The sequence below is a fragment of the Anser anser genome (assembly GCF_964211835.1).
Source record: "Anser anser genome assembly, chromosome: 2".
Lineage (NCBI taxonomy): Eukaryota > Metazoa > Chordata > Aves > Anseriformes > Anatidae > Anser > Anser anser.
The window spans coordinates 39,651,041-39,671,834 of NC_139721.1; the positions used below are offsets into that span (position 1 = coordinate 39,651,041).

Genomic DNA, 20,794 nt, shown 5'->3' on the forward strand with positions numbered 1-20,794 from the left:
TCTCTATTAATCACAAATGACTACAACTTAAAAAGCAAATTATTAGTTTTTTGTTTGTTTGTTTGTTTTTGTTTTTGTTTTCCAAAACAAGAGGAGATCAGCCAACACTACATACTTATCTTAATCTGGAGAAATTACACAGTGGCACAGATACAGTTGCACAGCTAAAACCAACATTTTTTTCCTCTCTATCTTTATATTTACAATTTTAGAAGCCTAAGACTTCTCTGCTTCCATTATGATCTTTTGCTTCCCTGGGAAGCAAAATCTTTAATCCTTTTAGGCAGCCTCTGAGTTTTGCCAGCCTGTATTTGAGGATTGTTCCTGAAAGCCAAGCCTCAGTGAAACAAAAACATTTCATCAGCACATTCTTTATAAAAGTGATGTTTTACACGATCCTTCCAGCTTGACACTGTCACTTTGTATTGTCCTTTGTGGACAATACCTGGTGCCTGGACACCTGGTGCCTAGGTTGTGCATTTGGCTGAAGAAGTGGACAGCAGAGACTCAAAACTGCAGTTCCATTTTGTGTAATGTTGTGTAAACCAAATGTCCATGAAAATATGAATTACTCTCTGCCCTGGGCATGTGACTTAAAAAATTGTGAAACACAACAATAATTTAAAAGTAAAGTTTCCTTCCCCTTAGCTGTCCTCCTTACTATTAAACTTTACATTTGGATATTTATTTAAGCATTTCTGTACAGCATGGAAGGCTAGCAATTAATCCTGCTTAGTTATATGAGGCCAAGATGCTTGCATGACTCCAAAATCTACTGTCTCAGAAAAAAAAATACAGGAAGTAGTGAAAAATTCATGATAATATTTGCAAAAAGAAATGCTGGCTTGTTCCCGAATTTGTCACTGACATAGCTAACAGCAAGTCATTAGCTGGGCTACACAGGTCAGAAAGCATTTCTCCTCTTGAGAACTTTCAACCCTAAATATCTACATATACTTTTATAACATCATGTTACTGTAGTGCCATGAGGTCCTGCCCAGCCCTGTAGATAATCTTTGATCTTGAAATTTGCGCAAAATTGAAGTGACTCTCAAAGCTTTTTAATCTATTATGAGATTGTGCACATGCCGCATTTAAAATAATTTGGTGAGTTGAGAGAAATGTACAGAAATAGATCTATGCTCCTGAGAAGTTAATTAGAACGATATGGGATCAAGACTGGAATAATGACTAACATTTATTATCCTCAGCAGTTCCATGAAGCTTCTTTGAGTGCCCCCAACAGTTAATCCAGGGACGAGAGAAAGCCTCTTGGCTGATCTGTGTGGTGCCATCATCTCTTCCTTCATTTAGCTCACATGTCTTCCTGCACATTCCTGTCTTCCCCAGGGGCTTTTAACTCATCTCACAAGTGGGAGCCAGTGGAGAGGCTGACACCTGCCTTCCACTATCCCTAAAGGTCCCATTTGCAAGTGTGCCCTGCACTTCACTTTGAACAATTAAACCTGAGATGCTGTGAGCGATATTGTTTTTTTTCGGTACTGCTGAGTAGCTAAAGGGTGTTTAACACTTGGAACAATATTTTCATTAGAATATTTGAAGTTTATTATTTCTCTCTTTAGAGTATATGAGCAGGAAAGGCTGTTTACTTAGAAAGACTTGATGAAGATGCAGTAGACACACCGGTGATATATAAAAACAAAACTAGATTAATTTACCAATGTGACACTCTTTGTTTTTAGGTATACAAAAAGAAAACTGAAGCTGCCAAGAAGGAATATCTGAAGCAGTTAGCTGCCTACAGAGCAAGCCTTGTATCCAAGGTAACACATTATATATATACATACACACACATATATAGTAACATATTGCAAACCATTTTCAGCATTTTTATGGTGCTGAGCACCATAGTATTTAGTGCAAATAGCCTTGTTTGTTATCACCTTAAAGTTAGGATATCCATCCTCTGTGCAAATGCTCAGTATAAACAATCATCTCTCCGTGAAGGGATCCCTTTTCCCTTCTGGTCATAGTGACAGCACTGCTCCAGGCTGGGAGTATCATTGCAGTCAGAGAAAGGAGATAAAGGTAAAAATATCAATATGCCACAAAACTGTGCCATAACACACCAAATAGACCACAAACATGCCATGCCAGGCAGCCACCATTCTATCTATAAGGGAAAAACGATACCAGACACAAACCTGGGTTTTTGTTTGTTTGTTTTTCTTCAAGTACTGCTTTTTACCTTGCAATCACAGTGCTGAAAATGGTAAGCTCAGCTCACATAGTAATCTTTTATACAAAATTGTGACTTTCCGTTTTACATCTAGCAACCAACTTGTGTGAGCACAGCATAGGTCACTGTAAGGCCGTACAGTGGAACACCAGTGTATCCCCAGAACACATCTAGTAACAACTTTTTATATTGACATATACAAGCATTCTTAGTGCCCATAATTTTGTAAAAGACTGTTTAAAGCTTGTAATAAACTTTTAAATCTGCAGAAGAAATTATGTGAAATTATTGCATTGTGAAAACATGAAAAAAAAAACAATTGAACAACTTCAGAATCATACCAGTTAGAATCAAAACAAATTTAGATATATTTTGTTCTTTCATAAATAAGCTTAATTTTAGACTTAAAGATGGCAGTATGAAAGACTAGCATATGTGACATGAGTAGAACTTTTTGTTAGATTTAAATGTTTGGGGAGGTTAGTCCTGCAGTCTACCTCTGTGTATATTACATGAATTTTTACACATTTTCAGTGGAAAGACAGTATGATTATCCATACAAGGAGCTTTCATGCATATTTCTACATTATCTTAGTATGCGGTAAGTATTTGTGCTGAATTTAATAGTCTTAAATATGGGCACTATCTTTTTTCTTTTTTTTTTTTCTTTTGTGCTGTTTCTTAACCACTTCAATTTTGTAGCTACCATAATAAATACTAATGCATTAGTTAATGGGATTTGCAGGATACCTATAATTTCTGTCTTAGGTCTGTATGGTTGTAGAAATATTCATTGCATTCAGAGAGGGGTACTATGTGTACATAAACAAATTTGTTTTAAATAGCCTACTTATTGGCAAAAGAGAGGTCTAAAAAGCAGGTCAAAATATTCCACTAGGTTTTGAAGATATGTATGAAGCCAACTCTTTGTGGAAAAAACTTGCATGCCATTATTCAGTACATCACGGACTGTTCACATAAAACTCTATATAGCTTAACTTTGAAAAGGCAAATATAACAAAACCCAGATTTTTATTTTGTTTTTATTATTTTGGAAAGGAAAAAGTACATTATGGCATTTTCTGAGGTTTGTATTTACAAAAAAAAAGAAAAACTACAAGGTTGTTGATCTGTTCAGTGCATGAAGCCATTTGTGCATATGTTTAAATTTGTCGTTAGTCAGAAAAGCACTGAAGCATTCTGTTAACTTTTAACCAATTATTTAAATTCTGCCGATAATGTAGTGTTTTCCTCTACCATGGAAAGTATCGAAATACAAACTTAATGAAGCTGAGTACTAATTGCTTACTCTCATGAACGTGCTCAATGAATCCAATAGAGCTGCCATGTGACTAAAGCAACTCCATTTTGGAATAAGGATGTACAATACTCAGTTGTAATATATCAGTATATTCTAAATTATCATTATTAAATATTTATATGGCACCAGAAGAGTTGTAGTTCTTTAGATAGTCATGTAAGCATGAAGAAATAGATGTAATATATTATTAAGATTGTTTGGAATCCATCTGCTCTTTTCTGTCCATGTGTTATATTATCATCCATAAAAGCTATATTTAGCTAATATTATTAATATTACAAGACCTTATTTGCAAAAGTTAAGACATGCCAGAAGTAACACACCTTTTCCAAAAATAATCTAATACAAAAGTAATGATTTGCTCACATAGTACATTTTATACTTTATACCCCACTCTTTGGGTCTCATTTCATATGCTTGTATGAAGGTGTCCTCTGTGGGAGCCCCTGTGCTGTATTTACTGCAAATTGCTTAGCCTTGCTTCTTTATAGGATTTTCCATTCCACTCCTCCCAGCAGCATTTTTGTGTTTAAGAAAAAAAAAAAAAAGTGCATTCATCTTCTCAACAATACACTAGAGCAGGAAATTTGTATTGTCCACATTTTCAAACACAGAAAAAAACATTGTGAAATTAAGTAGTGATTTTGGATGTCCTGCTTGGAACATCTAGAACTTCGTTTTTCATGGTATTTAAGCAATATTACACCTTCCATGTTCGGAGCTCCAATGATTTCAGGGTCAGCTGGCTGGCAGCTATGAGATATATAGTGGTGCTTCACATCACATCAGGACATCTGCATAATATCCAGATAAGTTGCCCAACTATCAAACTTTCTTCCTCCTCCTTCTCAAAAGACTCTGCCTGTGCAGAGCTGTAGGAACAGCAGGGAAAGGTCCTGCTCAGGGTCCCTGTCTCCAGCTCAGTGGGTGCCTCACATCACCCAGAGCAGCTGCTTGACCAATTTTTCAACTTTTGAGCACTGATTCTGCCACTTTTTTCATGAAGCACTGCCAGTTTTTAAAGAACTAGTGAGTGTAGGGCTGGTATGTAATTGCGTGGGTGTTTTTCTGCATTTATTTGCAAGTCCTTTTTTTTTTTTTTTTTTTTTTTTCTGAGAAGCAAAGGAATGAACATATGCCATGTTATACCTGAGTGGACCAGACTTGGAGCTGAATTCAGTTCACCCGCCTTAGCAATTTGACCTGCTAGAATAGTCAGAATAGGAGATCACAGAGAGGAGATTTCCAGGAGATTCCTTAGCCTCTGCCTGACAGCAGAATAATGAAATTCACTAACATTGTTATATTGTTTTCTACCCCTGGTACCAGGCTGGAAGTGGGGTATCAGCTGGGGTCTGTGGGCTTTTCTGTGATGCTCAGACCTTTGCCCCCTTTGTTCAGTGGTTTGTGTTTTTTTTTTCCCTCTATTTCTTTTTTTTTTTTTTTCACAATAAAGCAACCAAGTTCAGCCAAGTTTTTTCTTGCCCTCAGCATCACTTCTCCTCCATATACCCTTCACTGTAGGTGCATAGTGAAGGAAACTGGGGATGAATGTGAGGAACATGCTACCTGCCCTTCATCATAGAAAGCAGCCAGTACTAGGAAAGCCCATGTGGAGGAATGGACTCAGATGATACAAGTATATAAATTTGGGTGACATTTCACCAGAAGATGAGATACTCATCTTTGACACAATCTGTCATTGTCCCTTCCAGATTTCAAGTCCCTCTTCCATTGTATCTTAAGGAAGAGTACCCAGATTTGTCAGAAGGGAGGCATATGGTGCTTTCCTCCAGGCTCTGTCAATAAAGCTGAGAGGTTCCAGTTGGAGTTTGTCACAGTCACATACACACACACACAAACACACACAAAAGTCACTCACACACCTAATATGTATAATTCCAGATTGTGTTATTCGATACAATCATAATTGAGAAGAATGGAAGTGTCACCAACAACTTCAGCAATAGTGCCTCTCTAATACATTCTGAAATGCTTTAGTGATGTCTTTATAAAACAGGACTACCACCCATTAAATAAGTTAAATGTAAAATTGTGTAAATATATCAGCTATGCGTTAATCCACACTTAATTAATCAGTGTATTTCCTATATTTTTCTGCTTTGTTTATAATGATTTAGATTAATGGGTCTATAGTTGAGCTTGTTCATGTGTGTAGAAATTGATATGTAAAGTAAAAATCACATTACAAAGCATTATATCTTCTGCTATGCAGATTGCCATATTGCTTATAATACTGACTAAGCCTTTGCATTGTAAACAAGTGTCTTTATATTTGCCCTTAGTTGCAACTTTTAGTACTATTCAGGTCCAGAAATGCAGTCTCTGGTATCTGGTAATTTGTACAGCATTACATAAAATGCTGTGAATTGCAATTTTACTTTTTCATAAAACAAGCACTTTTTCTAGCTTAACCAGCCTTTTTTTCTGGCTGACATTAGAGTTTTTGCTGCATCTTTTAAATATGTATATTTAATACATATATACGAATAAATGTTAAATATGTTTATATATTATACGTATGCATCTATGTATACTTATAAAACATGTATGCGTATTATATATTTAATATGCATAATACATATGTTAACTATAGCAGTACAAGTTTAACTGTTTAAATAATACAAAGAAGTTTCCTCTTTCTTGTTTTGTTCTCTCTGGCTAAATGAATCTTTAATTCTGTTCTGTACAGTGGCACAAATTCAAGTTTCAAGCAAACGCATTTTAGCAGCTATGGCTGAAACTAAAACCACTCACCTAGGAGAATATTATTCAAATTCCAAATGCTCAAGCACATTTCAAAAGTCTGACGTTGTGTCTAAGTCAAAGCCGTATCCTCACTTGCCTTTGCAACAGACACACTGGGCGTTTTTCAGTTTTGTGGACAGTGCAGATCCTTTGGACGTGTAATATTTGTCCTTGAAGTATATGGCACATGTAGTTTTCCTAGCCAATCACCATGCAATTACTTTCCATTAATTTATATATATATATATATATATATATACATAAAATGTTGTATCTATAGACTGGCATTGCCTTAATGTCATTAGCATAGCAATTTATAAGCAGAGATATTCCAGGCATCCAAAATGTCTGTGTTATGTGTATAGTATTGCTTAGAACAATCAATCTCTGCAACAACCTCCCCAGGGGTATGGTAGAATCCCCATTGCTGGAGGTTTTCAAGATGCAGCTGGACAGAGTGCTAGATAATCTCACCTAGACTCCCTCTTTCCATGAAAGACCTGATGATTTTAGGTTGGATGTTAGGAAGTACTTCTTTACCGAAAGGGTTATTAAGCATTGGAACGGGCTGCCCAGGGAGGTGGTGGAGTCACCATCCCTGGAGGTCTTTAAAAGACGTTTAGATGTAGAGCTTAGCGATATGGTTTAGTGGAGTACTTAGTGTTAGGTCGGAGGTTGGACTCGATGATCTTGAGGTCTCTTCCAACCTAGAAATCTGTGATACTGTGATACTGTGATCTTTTGAGGTCCCTTCCAACCTGACTGTTCTATGATTCTGTGATAATTGAACAGCCTAAGGAATCTATACAAGGCCTTTTCAGACTGCAGTGAACATGGAAAAGTTTTAGCTAGTTGCATAAAGAAAAATGGAGACCACATTTAATTAAAAAATAAAAAAAAATATTAAAAAATAAAAAGGCCAAAAACCCGAACCAGTAAACTCAATGGTGTTAGTTTCCTGTTTCATATGTGTATGTGGTGAGAACACTTGCCACAAAAGGCAAAAAATGTCAGCTCTCCCAGATCATGGCTCTCCCCACTCCTAAGTAAATGTGGATGTGCAGGTGTGCTCCCTCCACTATTTGTTTTCTGTGGCCCAATTAATCCCAAATGCTTTTCTGCATAGTGGCCAAGCTTCAAATGTAGGGGAACACCCTATCCTAGTTCACCCCATCTTTAAATAAGCAGCTGCTGGGATTTACCACATTTCTTTTGGAAATACGGTTGTGAATATCTCTTGACAGAACAGAGGGCTAACCTGTTGTGTCTGCTGGTTGGTGCTTTAATCAAATGGCTATTGTGTACAAGTAGAACAGCAACCCTTCTGCTGCTGGCAGAAAGGCACCTGGTTTCTACTTTTTGAGAAAACAGATTCCTGTATTATATCTAGCCCCAGTCCATGCAGATGTTCTGGAATTTCAGAAAACAGTTCAGGCTGTTTGCAGTGAAATCATCATAGAAAGAATAAATAAAAAATATGGCTGTGTATGATGCATGATTTTTTTTTCTGGTAGCTGTTAAAGTGCTACAAGGGAATTGGCAATGCTTCCTGTAAAACAACAACAGAAAACGCAGAATGATGACATGCACCTACAACTTTTACTTTTCTCCATTAAACATTAGAATCCCTAGATGGGAAAACTATAATGCAAGGCTTTTACAGCAGATACTCAATATTTCTGTGATACCTCAGTCTTTGTTTATGGAGTTAATACGATATACCAAAAATCTTCAAGTGATCATAAATAAAATCACGTATGTGCAAGTATATGATGTATCGGAATATCTGGTAAGTGAACATATGTATCAATAAATCAATTGCCTAATCTGATGATAGCACAAATCAAACCAACTTCTTGTCCAGAAAAGAAACCAACTATTTACTGCAGCTGAAAAAGGAGAGCAAAGGATGTGTAAGTTAATGCCATGAATTGTATTCGAGGGTAAATCATGTGAAACTTTACATTCAGCAGTCCAAAATCCTAGTGGTGCTCTCACATCACTTCAGCCAGAAATGTCAGAAATGTCTTGAGCTTGAGAGAAGCCATGTGTTGATTTGTAGCGGATTTGTGTTTGTTTTCAAGTGAGTTAATAAAACTAGATTTTACTATGAGCTGAGTGCTTCCATTTGGGGAATTAAAACACTTGTATCAAATTAAAGTTGCATATCCTTTATCACATGTATCCAGGTTACATTCATTAAACATCCATTTTTACTTACATACCCTGAATGAATCCGTGACAATCCCCTGCAGATGATGACAAAATGTATATTTAGATTTGAAGATGTTCTTCTGAGCCACCTTAGCTAATTATAGATGACAACCCATGGCTTACTCCTTTGTTCTGAAACATCAAGAATGTGTCAAAAGCTTCTGAACTCTCTAGAGTCCCCAATATTACTGCAATAGGTGACTGGAATTAGCAAAATATGAAACATCATTTTCTAAGAGCCTCTTGTGACTTAGGTAGGAAAGCAGCTGTATTATAAATATGTATATGAATTCTCTACCGGAGTGAACAGAGTTAAGTCAAAGGAATCTCTAAAGTAGTTAAAGAGCTAAGCAGGAAAGAAAAAACAGTGCTGGAGAGCAGTCATTCTCTCATAAACATCTTCACAGGGGTATTAATAAAATGAACGAGCCCATGCAGGCTAGAAGAAGAGATTCTTCTCAAGGAGAGTCCGGGGTTGGAGGTGACCTAAAATGTCAAAAACACTAAAAACAGACAGGATTGTGTGAACACAGAAAAGCTGAGAGAAGGAATAAACAACTCAAGATGTTCCTTCCACCAAAGAGACAGCAAAGACAACAGATGCAAAGTTAAGCTTAGGTAAGCTTTGTAGAAGCTGCATAAATATTCAGCCAGTTTCCTTCTATCTAACCCTCTAATGTCATGGTACTGAAGGTAACTCATTTAAAGCTGAGTCAGGCCTGCCAAAGACTGTTCACAGCCTACCTTGCTGGTACCAGCTGACATAATCACTGCTGTTACCTGGAAAGTAACCTTCATTCTGGTCATAAAGTCCAAAAACTGTTGAATTCCTCAGCATGGCTCAAGAATGGACGCCAATCACTAGAAGGGCACATGGCACTGTCATGAAAAGAGACAGTGTGTCAGCTGTGTCAGATGCTGACACATATTCATGTATTCATTTGAAATCTTAATCAAGTTAAACTCTTTTCCAAGCTTTGAAACACTCCTATAGTGCATTTTCATTGCCTATGTAGAGGTGATGCCAAACCCAGAGCACCTGTTTCTCATTTAAAATAAAATTCCTTTTTTCCTGTGTAAAAAAGTCTTCTGAGGCTATGTTTTCCCACAAGTAAAGCTATTTGCATTGTTAGAAAATTTGTGTTGGCCATATTGGCCATAAAGCCTGTGTCAGCACGTAAAGGGAAGTGATCCTCTCCCTCTACTCAGCCCTGGTGAGGCCACACCTGGAGCATTGTGTCCAGTTCTGGGCTCCCCAGTACAAGAGGGACATAGGGATACTGGAGCGAGTCCAGAGGAGGGCTACAAAGATTATTAGAGGCCTCGAACACCTGTCATACAAGGACAGGCTGAGAGAACTGGCCTGTTTAGCCTAGAAAAGAGAAGACTGAGGGGAGACTTCATCAATGTATAAAAATATCTGAAGGAAGGGTGTCAAGAGGATGGAGACAGTTTCTTTTTAGTTGTGCCCAGTGACAGAATGAGAGGCACAGGAGGTTCCGGCTGAATATGAGAGGGCACTTCTTTACTGTGAGGGTGACAGAGCACTGGAACAGGTTGCCCAGAAATGTTGTGGAGTTTCCTTCTCTGGAGATATTCAAAGCCTGCCTGGATGCCATCCTGCACAGTGTGCTCTAGGTGATCCTGCTCGGCAGGGAGGTTGGACTAGGTGATCTTCAGAAGTCCCTTCCAACCTCAGCCATTCTGTGATTCTGTGAAATGGAGATCCAAATATTAATACTATGGTAACAGTATTGCGCTCTGATCTGAATTCCATTAAAGTTTATAGGAGAGTTTCCATTAAATTCAGTAGTCTAAGGATCAGGCCCTTAGAATACCACCTTCTGAAAACATATTCTCACTTTGCTTTCAATCACGTGGCTGTTTTTTCTTTTCCAACAGAAGTGCAATTAGAATAGCCAATGGTAGCCAGAAGGCAGCCACGAAAGAGAAAGATTATCAAAATCTATCTGTAGGGTTCAACAGCTCTTTGGTTACCTAGAGCTACAGATGATGGTTTAAAATGCAACTACAGACTTTCCAAAGTGGAAGTAAAATAATGTCCCAAAGGAAGCTTTGGAGTTTTCCAGGCATCACTAGGCTGTTGCTCTTTCACTGACACCTCTAGGCTGAACAGGATGCCTGTGTCAAAAATCACGTCTCGACTGTAGGGATAGATTGCAAGTTTTGGGGTAAGGTAAACCCCAGTGTCACTTTTCTCTAGGGAATTGAACTTTCCCATGTTTCCATATTCAGTCTACAATTAGAAGGACCATGGTAGTTCTCTAAGAAAGAATAGCTCTGGATGAACAATGTTTAAACCCTTAACCTAATTTAATTATTTAATTTGGCAGATATGCACAAGCAGTTTTAACACACAGTAGAAGAGTAGAAGGTAAAGTTTGCTTTGCTCTAGAATTGGAAGGAATTTGGTCAAAACTTGGGGTTAGTCAAAATTTGACTCTGCGCTTCTAAAACTTTTTGCAAAATATTCAGCACTCAACACTTTCTGTGGACAATATCATTTATCTGTGTCATTTCGTGTTTACTTGAAAGTATGATACAAGTAGAATTATTTTCTGGACAGAGGGTTACTCACAAGGCTTTCTATAAACTGTTTTTGCCAGTACTTTTAATCAATATAGGTATGTTCATTACTATGAGATATAGTTATGTTTATTTCGTTTCCTTCCTTTCCCTATTTCAGTTTTAATTTCATTCTCTTTCTGATGGGCCTTCAAAATGTTCTTCCCCCTTTTTCTTTGGTTTTCAGTAAAACAATAGATTCTTTTAGAAAAAAAAAAATAAAGAAGGTTTTGTGTAGTGCCTATAGGGCACTTCTACTGTTTCTGTAGTGTTCCATTGCCTTGGCCTACCTAACTTGCCTTCAGCTTCTTATTGTTTATATATATTTTTTTAATTTAGACAAGAGTATTAGATGATGATGTTAGAGGCAGTTCTGTAAGAAATCCTACTCCTAGCTTATTAAGAACTTGAAAGATTTAGAGTAAAGCTTTGAGCTGAACTCAAGAACAAGTAGAAGTCACTCAAAGAGCATAAAGAACTGTCAAGAAAAGCTAGTTTGTGGTCCTAGAATGTATTCACTAAGTATGCATACAATACCTCTTCTTACCGTTAACTAAATATAATATTCTGTCACCCTCTAGTGGTAGGTCTACAAAACCATAATTACGACAGTAGTGGTAAAAGATTTTTTCATTGCATGTCTGGTAGAAGACATTATCACATGCAGGAAATATTATGCTTCAATGTTTGATGGCCTGTGTGTATGGATTAGTAATTTTGGTCTCCACTACATATATCTGTAAATAAATATATCTTATAACTTCATGCCACATTTAGAGATTTAAATTGTCTGTTTTGTCTTTGGGCAGATTAATTAGCTAAAGTGGGCTTTTAAAAATGATTTCCCTACTCTTCTTCTTGCAAAAGGTAAAAGCAAATTGACTGAGTATTAGCCTGCAAAATTAGGGAACACGACTGCGCATCTAGAGCTCATATTGACTTATCAAATCCCTTCTTTCTTAATTTCTAGTCTTACCCATAATAAAGGTGCTGTCCTAGTCTAAGACTGTCTGATACTGTGTTAGACAGGTGCAATGCCCATTCAAACCTGTGAAAGCAGTAATTGTGCCTAAAATAATAGTGTGGCTTATGTATCATATACACCTCTTGGTATATTCGACAGTAAAGCAATATAACAAAGCCAAAATATTTGACAGCACCTATTCCATTAGCTTCATCAGTACTTACAAAATCTGAGGTTTCTGACCTAGCCTTAGAAAAAGCTGAAAGTGCAGTATGCTGGAGAATAGCAAGTAATGGTTTCATTTATCAAGATTTCCAGTAACTGATAATATTGATGTGCTTTACACTGATATTGGACAATTTGGCTTCAGATCACATATGATTTAAAGCAGCCTAAGTAACAGCAAAATACTTGGTCTGAAACTGAAGTGTTGTACTTTTCATCCGATCAGGAGGTAGTGAAATATATGGAAAGCTAATTGACAGCTTGAGACAACTGCAACTGTCCCTTTGATCACTTTGCAAACATAAAGCAAATGTTATTCATCTCTGGCCTGAGACCATACAATTCCTCTTAATATAATTTGGTATTTCAACTATTATGTGTTACTAAGAATCTGATATCTCTGTAGCTTATCAGTATGGGCCATGCATTCACCACAGATGTGTGAACTCAGAATTATCCAGTAATTAAATTGGTTCATTGTGTCTTTGTTTAAGAGGTCTATAGCAACATCTTTGCAGTCACAAGTGTGCATGTACCGATGTGTCACAAGTGTGTAAGTGCATATCGGTGTGTCAGGAAGAGTGCCACAAAGGCTTCGTGGTACCGCTTCACCAGGAGGAATTGTTTAACTGATCTATCCTGAGGAACTTGTCCCTGCTCAGACCTGAGAAATTGTCCCTGCTCAGACCAGACCAAACCTTCCAGCTACATCATGGGAAGGCAAAGTGTTTTCAGGATGGGGTGATGCACTCAGTAAAGCTTCAAGTTTCTGCAGAAGGAGCACAGCACAGACCTCCTGTAATACATAAAGAACCCAGCATACTCAAGGGGAGTGTTCCAACCATGCCTCTGATTAGCTAACCTTCTTCCGAATCTCTGAAATTTTGGGAAACCTGCCAATCTTTGCTCCCACACATACAAGAGCATCCTACAAATATAACTGGGAAGAGAGGGGGAAAAATACTTCTCGTGTCATCATGAACATTAGTTCAATGTTTTAAATATAATACCCCAAAAAATGCCAGATTGTGTGCCCACTTTAAGGTTTTATGTTTTATTGTGTTGGGTTTTTTTGATGTCTGTAGCCTGCAAACATTCATAGAATGCATATTGCACATGTGTACACCCACATGTGAGCGGAGCCAGGCAGATCCATAGAGGCAGAGATTTGCATTTGTTTTATCATATTCATTTAATTTTCCTTAGATTACTAGAGAAAATAAGTGGTGTGGTTTTTTTCGCTAATGGAACTGCAGTCTTATGTAGGGAAAGTGAAGTTATCTTTTTCATCTTTATCATTGGCTATAATGAGCCAATTTCAGTAACATGCGTGTCAGCGGATTGTTGGTGATGGTACATCCTTCAGAAAGAATACAAATAGGCTTTCTTCAGCTGCACTGACCCTGGAGTGCTGAGAGTAACATGAAACTTACTCTGACTTATAAACTGAGCAAACATGACATGGAGGTCACTGAATAAGGGCATATATGCATCTTTCAGCCCTTGTTTTGACAAAGTGACTTCTTTTTTCAGAGGGACATTTCTGCCATTTTTTCCAGCATGTTTCACCTTTCACTGGCTATTAATCCCAGTATGCCTTGACTGCAAATTATAGTTACCACCTATAAACACATGGGAGTTATTTTTTTTCATTATTTATTTGAGCACGCAGAGTTAACACTCAGAAGATCTAAGAAAATTAGAGTATTGAAAACAATAAATTGAATGCAAAACAGATATAACAATTTATAAATATTAAAACTAAGAATATGATTAAAATTCATATCCATTTATGGAAAAATTTTATTACTAGCAGCTTTAAAAATCATGATAGATTATAACGTCTTTGAAAATCTGTGCATTTTCTATTATTCCATGCAGTATTCTTCAAACTTATGTAAGATAGTTTCCCTGTGTCTGATGCCGTCTAACATTTATATAGACATCAGTTTTAAAATGAATTTTCAGAACTTTATGAACTCAGTTTATAGAGGAAGTTTAGCTAAAAGTAAAATTATTCAGAATATGCTATTTTTTCTGCATGCATGACTTATGAAACATACTTGATACAGGTCTGGTAGCTTCCCAGCACAGAATACTTCTCAATAAAAGCATCAGTGCTGCAACTAGAATAGTTATTCAGTGCAGTAAAACAACTGGATAGGGTTTAGCTTCTACACAATGTTAGGTAACTCTGATACAGCACTATTAGCTGTTGTCAACATGTATGGTAAAGGACACTGAAGCTCTTATTCCTGTTTTGCAGATAGGAAAATGAGGCATAGAGCAGGGAAATGACATGTCAAAGATCACTGTAGACTTTTGCCAGAACTTACCCTCCTTAATCTGTTTTCAACTATGCCATCAAATTTGAGGACAATAGTAATGAATGCTTGTGAGAATGAATGTGACAGGCTTGGTTTTCTTTGTTGTGTAGGTTATTAGGTCAGTGATGCCAGTTTAAGTTTTAAAAAAGCAAAATGTCAGGTTAGACCAGAAAGCAGAGGGGCTAACCTCTCTTTTTATGATGATGAAAGAACATGTGTAAGGTAATAGGCATTAATTGTTTTTCTAGTGTAATAACCAAACTCCATGGCAAGGATATTTTGATGGTGCAGATATGTGTTTTCCCATGGTGAGATTCTTTAAAAAAATAATGTTCTCCATTATTGCATTTTACCTTTACAGCACATTGATGTTTGCAGCTACACTTTCCTTCAAACTGCTCTAAAGAATATTGAGGGGAGAGAAATGTGCAAGATCTGTCTATGCAGCATAGTCTGTAGGTAAGAGAAACAGCATTTTGTTGCTTCTAAGTATTGTCTATTTTTCATTTTTCCCAACAGAGCTACAGTGAACCTGTTGATGTTAAAGCCTCCCCGCAACCTCAGATGATGAATTCAAAGCAGTCAGTGTTTCACGGGCCAGCCCAGGCTCACTCTGCTCTGTACCTCGGTTCCCACTACCACCAACAACCAGGAATGAATCCTCACATCACTGCCATGCATGCCAACATCCCCAGGAATATAGCACCCAAGACCAACAACCAAATGCCAGTGACTGTTTCCATAGCAAACATGGCTGTGTCGCCACCCCCGCCACTTCAGATCAGCCCTCCTCTGCACCAGCATCTCAACATGCAGCAACACCAGCCGATTTCAATGCAGCAGTCCATTGGAAACCAGCTACCGATGCAAGTCCAGTCTGCTTTACATTCACCTACAATGCAGCAAGTAAGCTCGAGTTTTTCAGTTGTCTGGGGAACTGGGATTTTTAAGCAAGGGAAATTCATCCAGAAGTTGGCATATTGAGAGAGATGTAAAGCCATGGATTAGCTTTAATTTTACAGAGTTCCAAGTGGTAATGTAGTCTGAGGGCTTAGTCTTTCAAAGGTGAGAACAAATGAATGAGTTTACCTAGATGATGGGGAACTTCAGTTGAACTGCTTATGCTAGCAATGGCACTCATCACGTTCTTGTGAGCCCCATCCCTGTCTCCCTCACCAAATTCAGGAGGTACCCTTTAAATAGAAGTGTGGATCCATCTGCAAATCTCAAAGTACCTTGAAATATAAGTGCAATGCTAAGGCTTCTGGAAAATATATTTTGCAAACAAGGGGCAAGCATGTCTAGTAAAAGATGTGACTGTAGCATGCACTAGTATCTTTTGTTGACTGTGACTTGTAACAGGCGGAATATGAAGCAACACAGGTTGTGTTATACATGTTAAATTAACAATAGGTCAGGTTAACTCTGCTGATTTCATGAGAGAAAATTTTCTTTTGTGTTGGGTGAGATCTGACTATCAATAATAAGATCTTGCTTTACAAAGAGGCATTTCAATGAAATATTCTTTAGTGGAGTTGTGAGAATTGTACAAAATTTGTACACACAAAACTTGTCAGTTCTGGCTGATAACACAGAGCCATGGATTTGCTGCTTTTGAATGTCTCTATAAATTCACCTTTGCTAATAAGGTGCTTTTATTTGCTTTTATAACCAAAGACATTTAACGTAAAGATTGGATGTTAGAGCCTCTAGCTGGGAGAGCTGATTTAACAGAGAGAGGAATTTTCCATAGCAGGACCAAAAAAAAAAAAAAGTAAAAACAATTTGGTAAAATTATTTGTTCAGAAGGTAAATCTGAAGGTGCTGAGGATGATCTGGGTGTTTTCAGAGATCTTCATCCTAGTCTCAAGAATGGTTTTGAGTAATCAGGCAGGTAGACAAATTTATAAAGGGTTTACAACTTTTGCCAAGGACAGTTTATTTTTCATGATCAGAGTAAATAGACTCAATAGACTCGTAACCACATAAATATAGAGTCTTTTACTGTCATGTATTGCTGAAGGTTTTCCTATTAGTTATAAAGCCAATATCCTGGTGTGAGTGTCCTGCCAGAACCCATGTGAAAGCCTCAGAGTTAACCCCAAACTTGGGCAGCTAGAAGTAGCTAGGGAGAAGTCCTAGACAAATAAGCTAGGAGTGTCTGTCTGGTGATCATAAACCTGATGCAGTCCTGATGGAACTGAAGGCTCTGAGCAGTGAGAGACAAAGCAATGGAAAAAGACCCAGTGCAATAGCCTGGTTGGTGACCTAGTATGAAGGACGACATCTGTGACAGCAGCCTGTTGAGACTGCATGGTTACATGTGAGCAAGTTTTAATTGTGAAATGATTCAGTCTTCCAACAAATTAGAATCAAACATTTTATGCCAAGCTCAGATACACATTACTTGTCCAATGCAGAGCAGCAGAAGATCAAACCCGTTATGTCTTTTCCAGAATCATCGATAGTCATAATTTACAGAACAGAATTGAAAATCTGGCTTTAATTATTGAATGAATAGTACTGTAATGGCTAGCAAAAGATGGAATGCAGATGTTAGATACTTTTAAGGATTTCGTGTCTCTCTGACTATGTACATGTACAACATTCGTCACCATTTTTGTATGAATCTAAACATTTAGGAGTTATATTAAATCATTATATCAAACATTATGTACCCCCACACACACACAAAAGGTTAGATAATGTGAATCTTCTGATGTTTTACTTTACCAAGTTGCATGCTTGTAACATAAGGTGTGTGTCTTAATGGCTTGAGAGTAATTTCACTTATCAGTGGGATGTGTTGTATGCAGCCTAGTTATTTCTAGTTTAAGAGAAAACACAGGGAACTAAGTTGTAGAAAACAGGTTTCTAGAAGTCAGTTTGCAGACCAGTACCATGCTGCATATTTTGCTTTACTGTACCATGCTACATATATTGCTTTACTAAGTACAAGTACAGTAAAGTAAGAAATATTGTACCTTTGTGTTGCAGCCTCCCCACTGTTAAATTCCTTAGTGGTTAGCTTAAATACTTCTACTGAATTGCTTAGTCAGAAAGGCTGATGTTTATAATGAAGCATCCGAAGTGAGATATTTCTGAGCTTCGCCCAAGGTGACAGGTGCTTATTACCTGCTGAAATGTTACACTGCCAATCTTAACTACATTTCTCTTAAGCACCTTGAAACATCTGCAAGCCGGTTTGGATGTCTTATGACCCCACTTTTTTTGAAAGCAATACAGTTTTTGAGCTCTGGAAAATCTATGTAATTTCACTACGGAATATTTGTAATATGTATTTCATGTTCTCATATGTTGGTTTTTTTTTTGTTTTGTTTTGATTTTTAACATACAATAGTTTGCACAATTTTTAAATTGATTTCCTTTAAAGAATGATGCTGGCAAAGACAAAAATTATGTTAGTCTGTAAAGCAGCAGGTGTACAACCCCCATCACAGTTTGCCTCATGCTGCAACAGTGGTACCCTATCTAGTTTCTTAGGTATGACTCTTTCTAGTCAAGAAATGGTAAAAAACACAGTCCCCAGTATTTTGTACGGCATTAGAGCACTAAATACAAGAAACTAAGTTGAAAGTGAAGGCCTCATATGCCAAGGAACTTTGATCTCCACTCTGCTTGAAACTGAGCAAACGTTGTGCTGATCACAGAGCATGTAAAGGAGGCCAAGACATAGTGGAAAAGGCAGATGAGCCCTCCAAACAAGCCACGGTACGATGATGGCAGCACAGAGTCAGCATCAATGATGGCAGAGGAGAGGCGTACACTGCCCTGTATGGCCAGCCCACAGCAAGGAGTGAGGGAAGACTCTCAGCATGAGGCTCGGTCCCCAGCAGCACAGTGTAGGCCACTCTGCTACGCAAAAAGACAACAAAGGAGAATGGGAGGATATGTAGTCTGATAAAGAAGTAACAGTTGCATGTAATTCAACATTTTTTTCAGTTCATCTTCCCTCAGCTGCTTGATTTCCTCCACACTAAAGGTGTGGTTGCCCTAAGACTTTTCCAAAGACTCCAGTAATCATCCAATGTATGTAAGCAGCAAGAACAGAAACTAATTAACATCCCACTCCCTGCAACATTACTTGTGACAGGAGACATTTTCCTTTACAGACACCTCACCACTGCTTATGCCAAACAGACTAACACACTTGACGAAGCAGCAAGGTAAATTTTCTCATGTCACACTGTAGTGTGAAGCTTAATAGACAAGAGAGGGATGAGACTATCAACAGCTTCCTAGCAGCCTTCTACTGGAGCTGCTTGCAGACTCATCTGGTGGGACAGCACCAGTGCAGACCACAGCTGGGCTGTAGATACATTAGAAGGAGCAACCACAGTTCCTACCAATAGCAAATTCCTATTTTTTTTTTCTCTCTCTCTTTTTGTTTTGTTTTGTTTTCCAAATATCCATCTCCGAAACAGTTTGTGGCTTACTGGTGTGCCACTCAATAGTAGCACACTCTCAGAAACCTTGCTGTCTACAGATCCCTGCTTTCACACTGTGGCTGTGGGAGATTTGATTACTTGTTTTCTCAAGGAGAGGGAGGATGGTTCTTATCAAAGACCTGCTTGTAGCATGTCTGAAGGACTGCCAGCTCCAGCAAAAATCACGTACAGATCCAGAATGCAGTCCTGGCAGGCAGAGAAACAGTTCTTCAAAATCACAGTGCATGAAATCCACAAACTCTTCTCCTGTGTATAACTTTGGGGAGGGACTGATAAGAAGTGCTGACCTGGGGAGTGAGTCCTGCCCACACTGCTGCAAGGACAATGAGTTGATCTTCATCAGCTCTGCAGGGAACAGCACGTACTCCTCCACTTCCAACAGCCCTTGCCTGCATTTGTGCAGCTGCCAAACTAGGAGAGACTGCCAACTGGAGAAGGACGGTTTCCTCAAGGATTCCACAAAAACTGCAGAACATCAAGAAGATCAGAAGTTTTGGTAGCCAAAAATCCTCAGTGACTGCACAGTTTCTGTTATTTTAAAATCAATTAATTCTATGGATTATGCAGCTGATGCAATACATCCAAATTTTTCTAAACTACACATGACAATGTTAAATTTATGTATTAGTTCATTGTTCATATGCCTGGCATTATTAAATCTTTTTTGATTTCCTTTAAACAATCTTCCAGAGTTTATCTAAATAATTTTTCTGTAGTTTCCAAAAAATAGACTATTTTTTTCTCTATTCTTTCTCTATTCTGTTTTCAAAACAGCTAATGAAAAAATTAAACTACATGGGCACTATTGCAGACTTTTGGGGTGCTCATTTAAACCTCAGTGTTGGGGTGCTCAGTGTTAAACCTTTATACTGTAAAAATGACCTTTTAGACCTATTCTCATAGTTAGATTTAAATTAGATCCTGCTTTTGATGATATTTAACTTCTAATTCTAAATTATACTATATTTTTCTTAAATATTGTTAGCAGGAGTTGTGTTAAAGTTTTTCTTTCCTGAAGTCCAAATCCCCTGTGCAACAGTTTTTCTTTCATCCACTTTTGACAGACCAAAAGAATCATCGTACATTGGAAGAGTGGGACTTTTTTACATTAAATGCTCGTATGAGCATCTTAGAAGTTTATTTTTTTAACTGATACTGCGTTGCTTCTCTTCGGTCTGTTTCTTAGGTTTGACATGATGTTTAATTTTTACTTAGTTGGGATTAGGTGATCTGACTCTTCAGCATTGTTATTCAAATCACCAATTTCTCTTGAAGTTCAGGGTAAAACAGCATTTGAAGCTGCAACCTCTTTTCTTTTTGAAAAGTTGTTCTTTTCACACAGACATACACAATTCTTTCTGAGCATACCCCATTCTCCTGCCTGTTGCACTGTGCTGTTCCGTGTGGAGAGGGATGAGACCAAGGATTCACTCCCTCCCAAATATTCCCAGTCCTTCTTAAGGAACCCTTTTTAGTAGCCCTATTGGAAGCATCTCCTTCCTTACTTAAAATCCTTCACCCAAGCAATGTGGCATGGTGGGCCCCATCACAATTTCTGTCCCACTTTGGTTCATAGATAGAGCAAGCAAAACTGTTTACTTAACGTCTAGTAACCATGGCTGCAAGTGTATGCATAACAAAAAGGCAGAAGATTAATGTATGTCACATTTTATTTTTTTATTTTTAAAAATAATAACTTATTTCAGTCTACTTTTGCGT

At 37.7% G+C, this 20,794-nt stretch overlaps 1 protein-coding gene across 7 annotated transcripts in view; it reads left to right on the forward strand.

Annotated features, from left to right (window-relative positions):
• Positions 1-20,794, forward strand: part of TOX (thymocyte selection associated high mobility group box) — a 223,756-nt gene that overhangs the window by 194,534 nt on the left and 8,428 nt on the right. For all 7 annotated transcript variants that reach the window (XM_083827138.1, XM_083827143.1, XM_083827139.1 and 4 more), the window contains 2 exons: positions 1,704-1,784; positions 15,126-15,512. In XM_083827138.1, the coding sequence (XP_083683264.1) occupies positions 1,704-1,784; positions 15,126-15,512 (468 nt within the window). The remainder of the gene's footprint in view (positions 1-1,703; positions 1,785-15,125; positions 15,513-20,794) is intronic.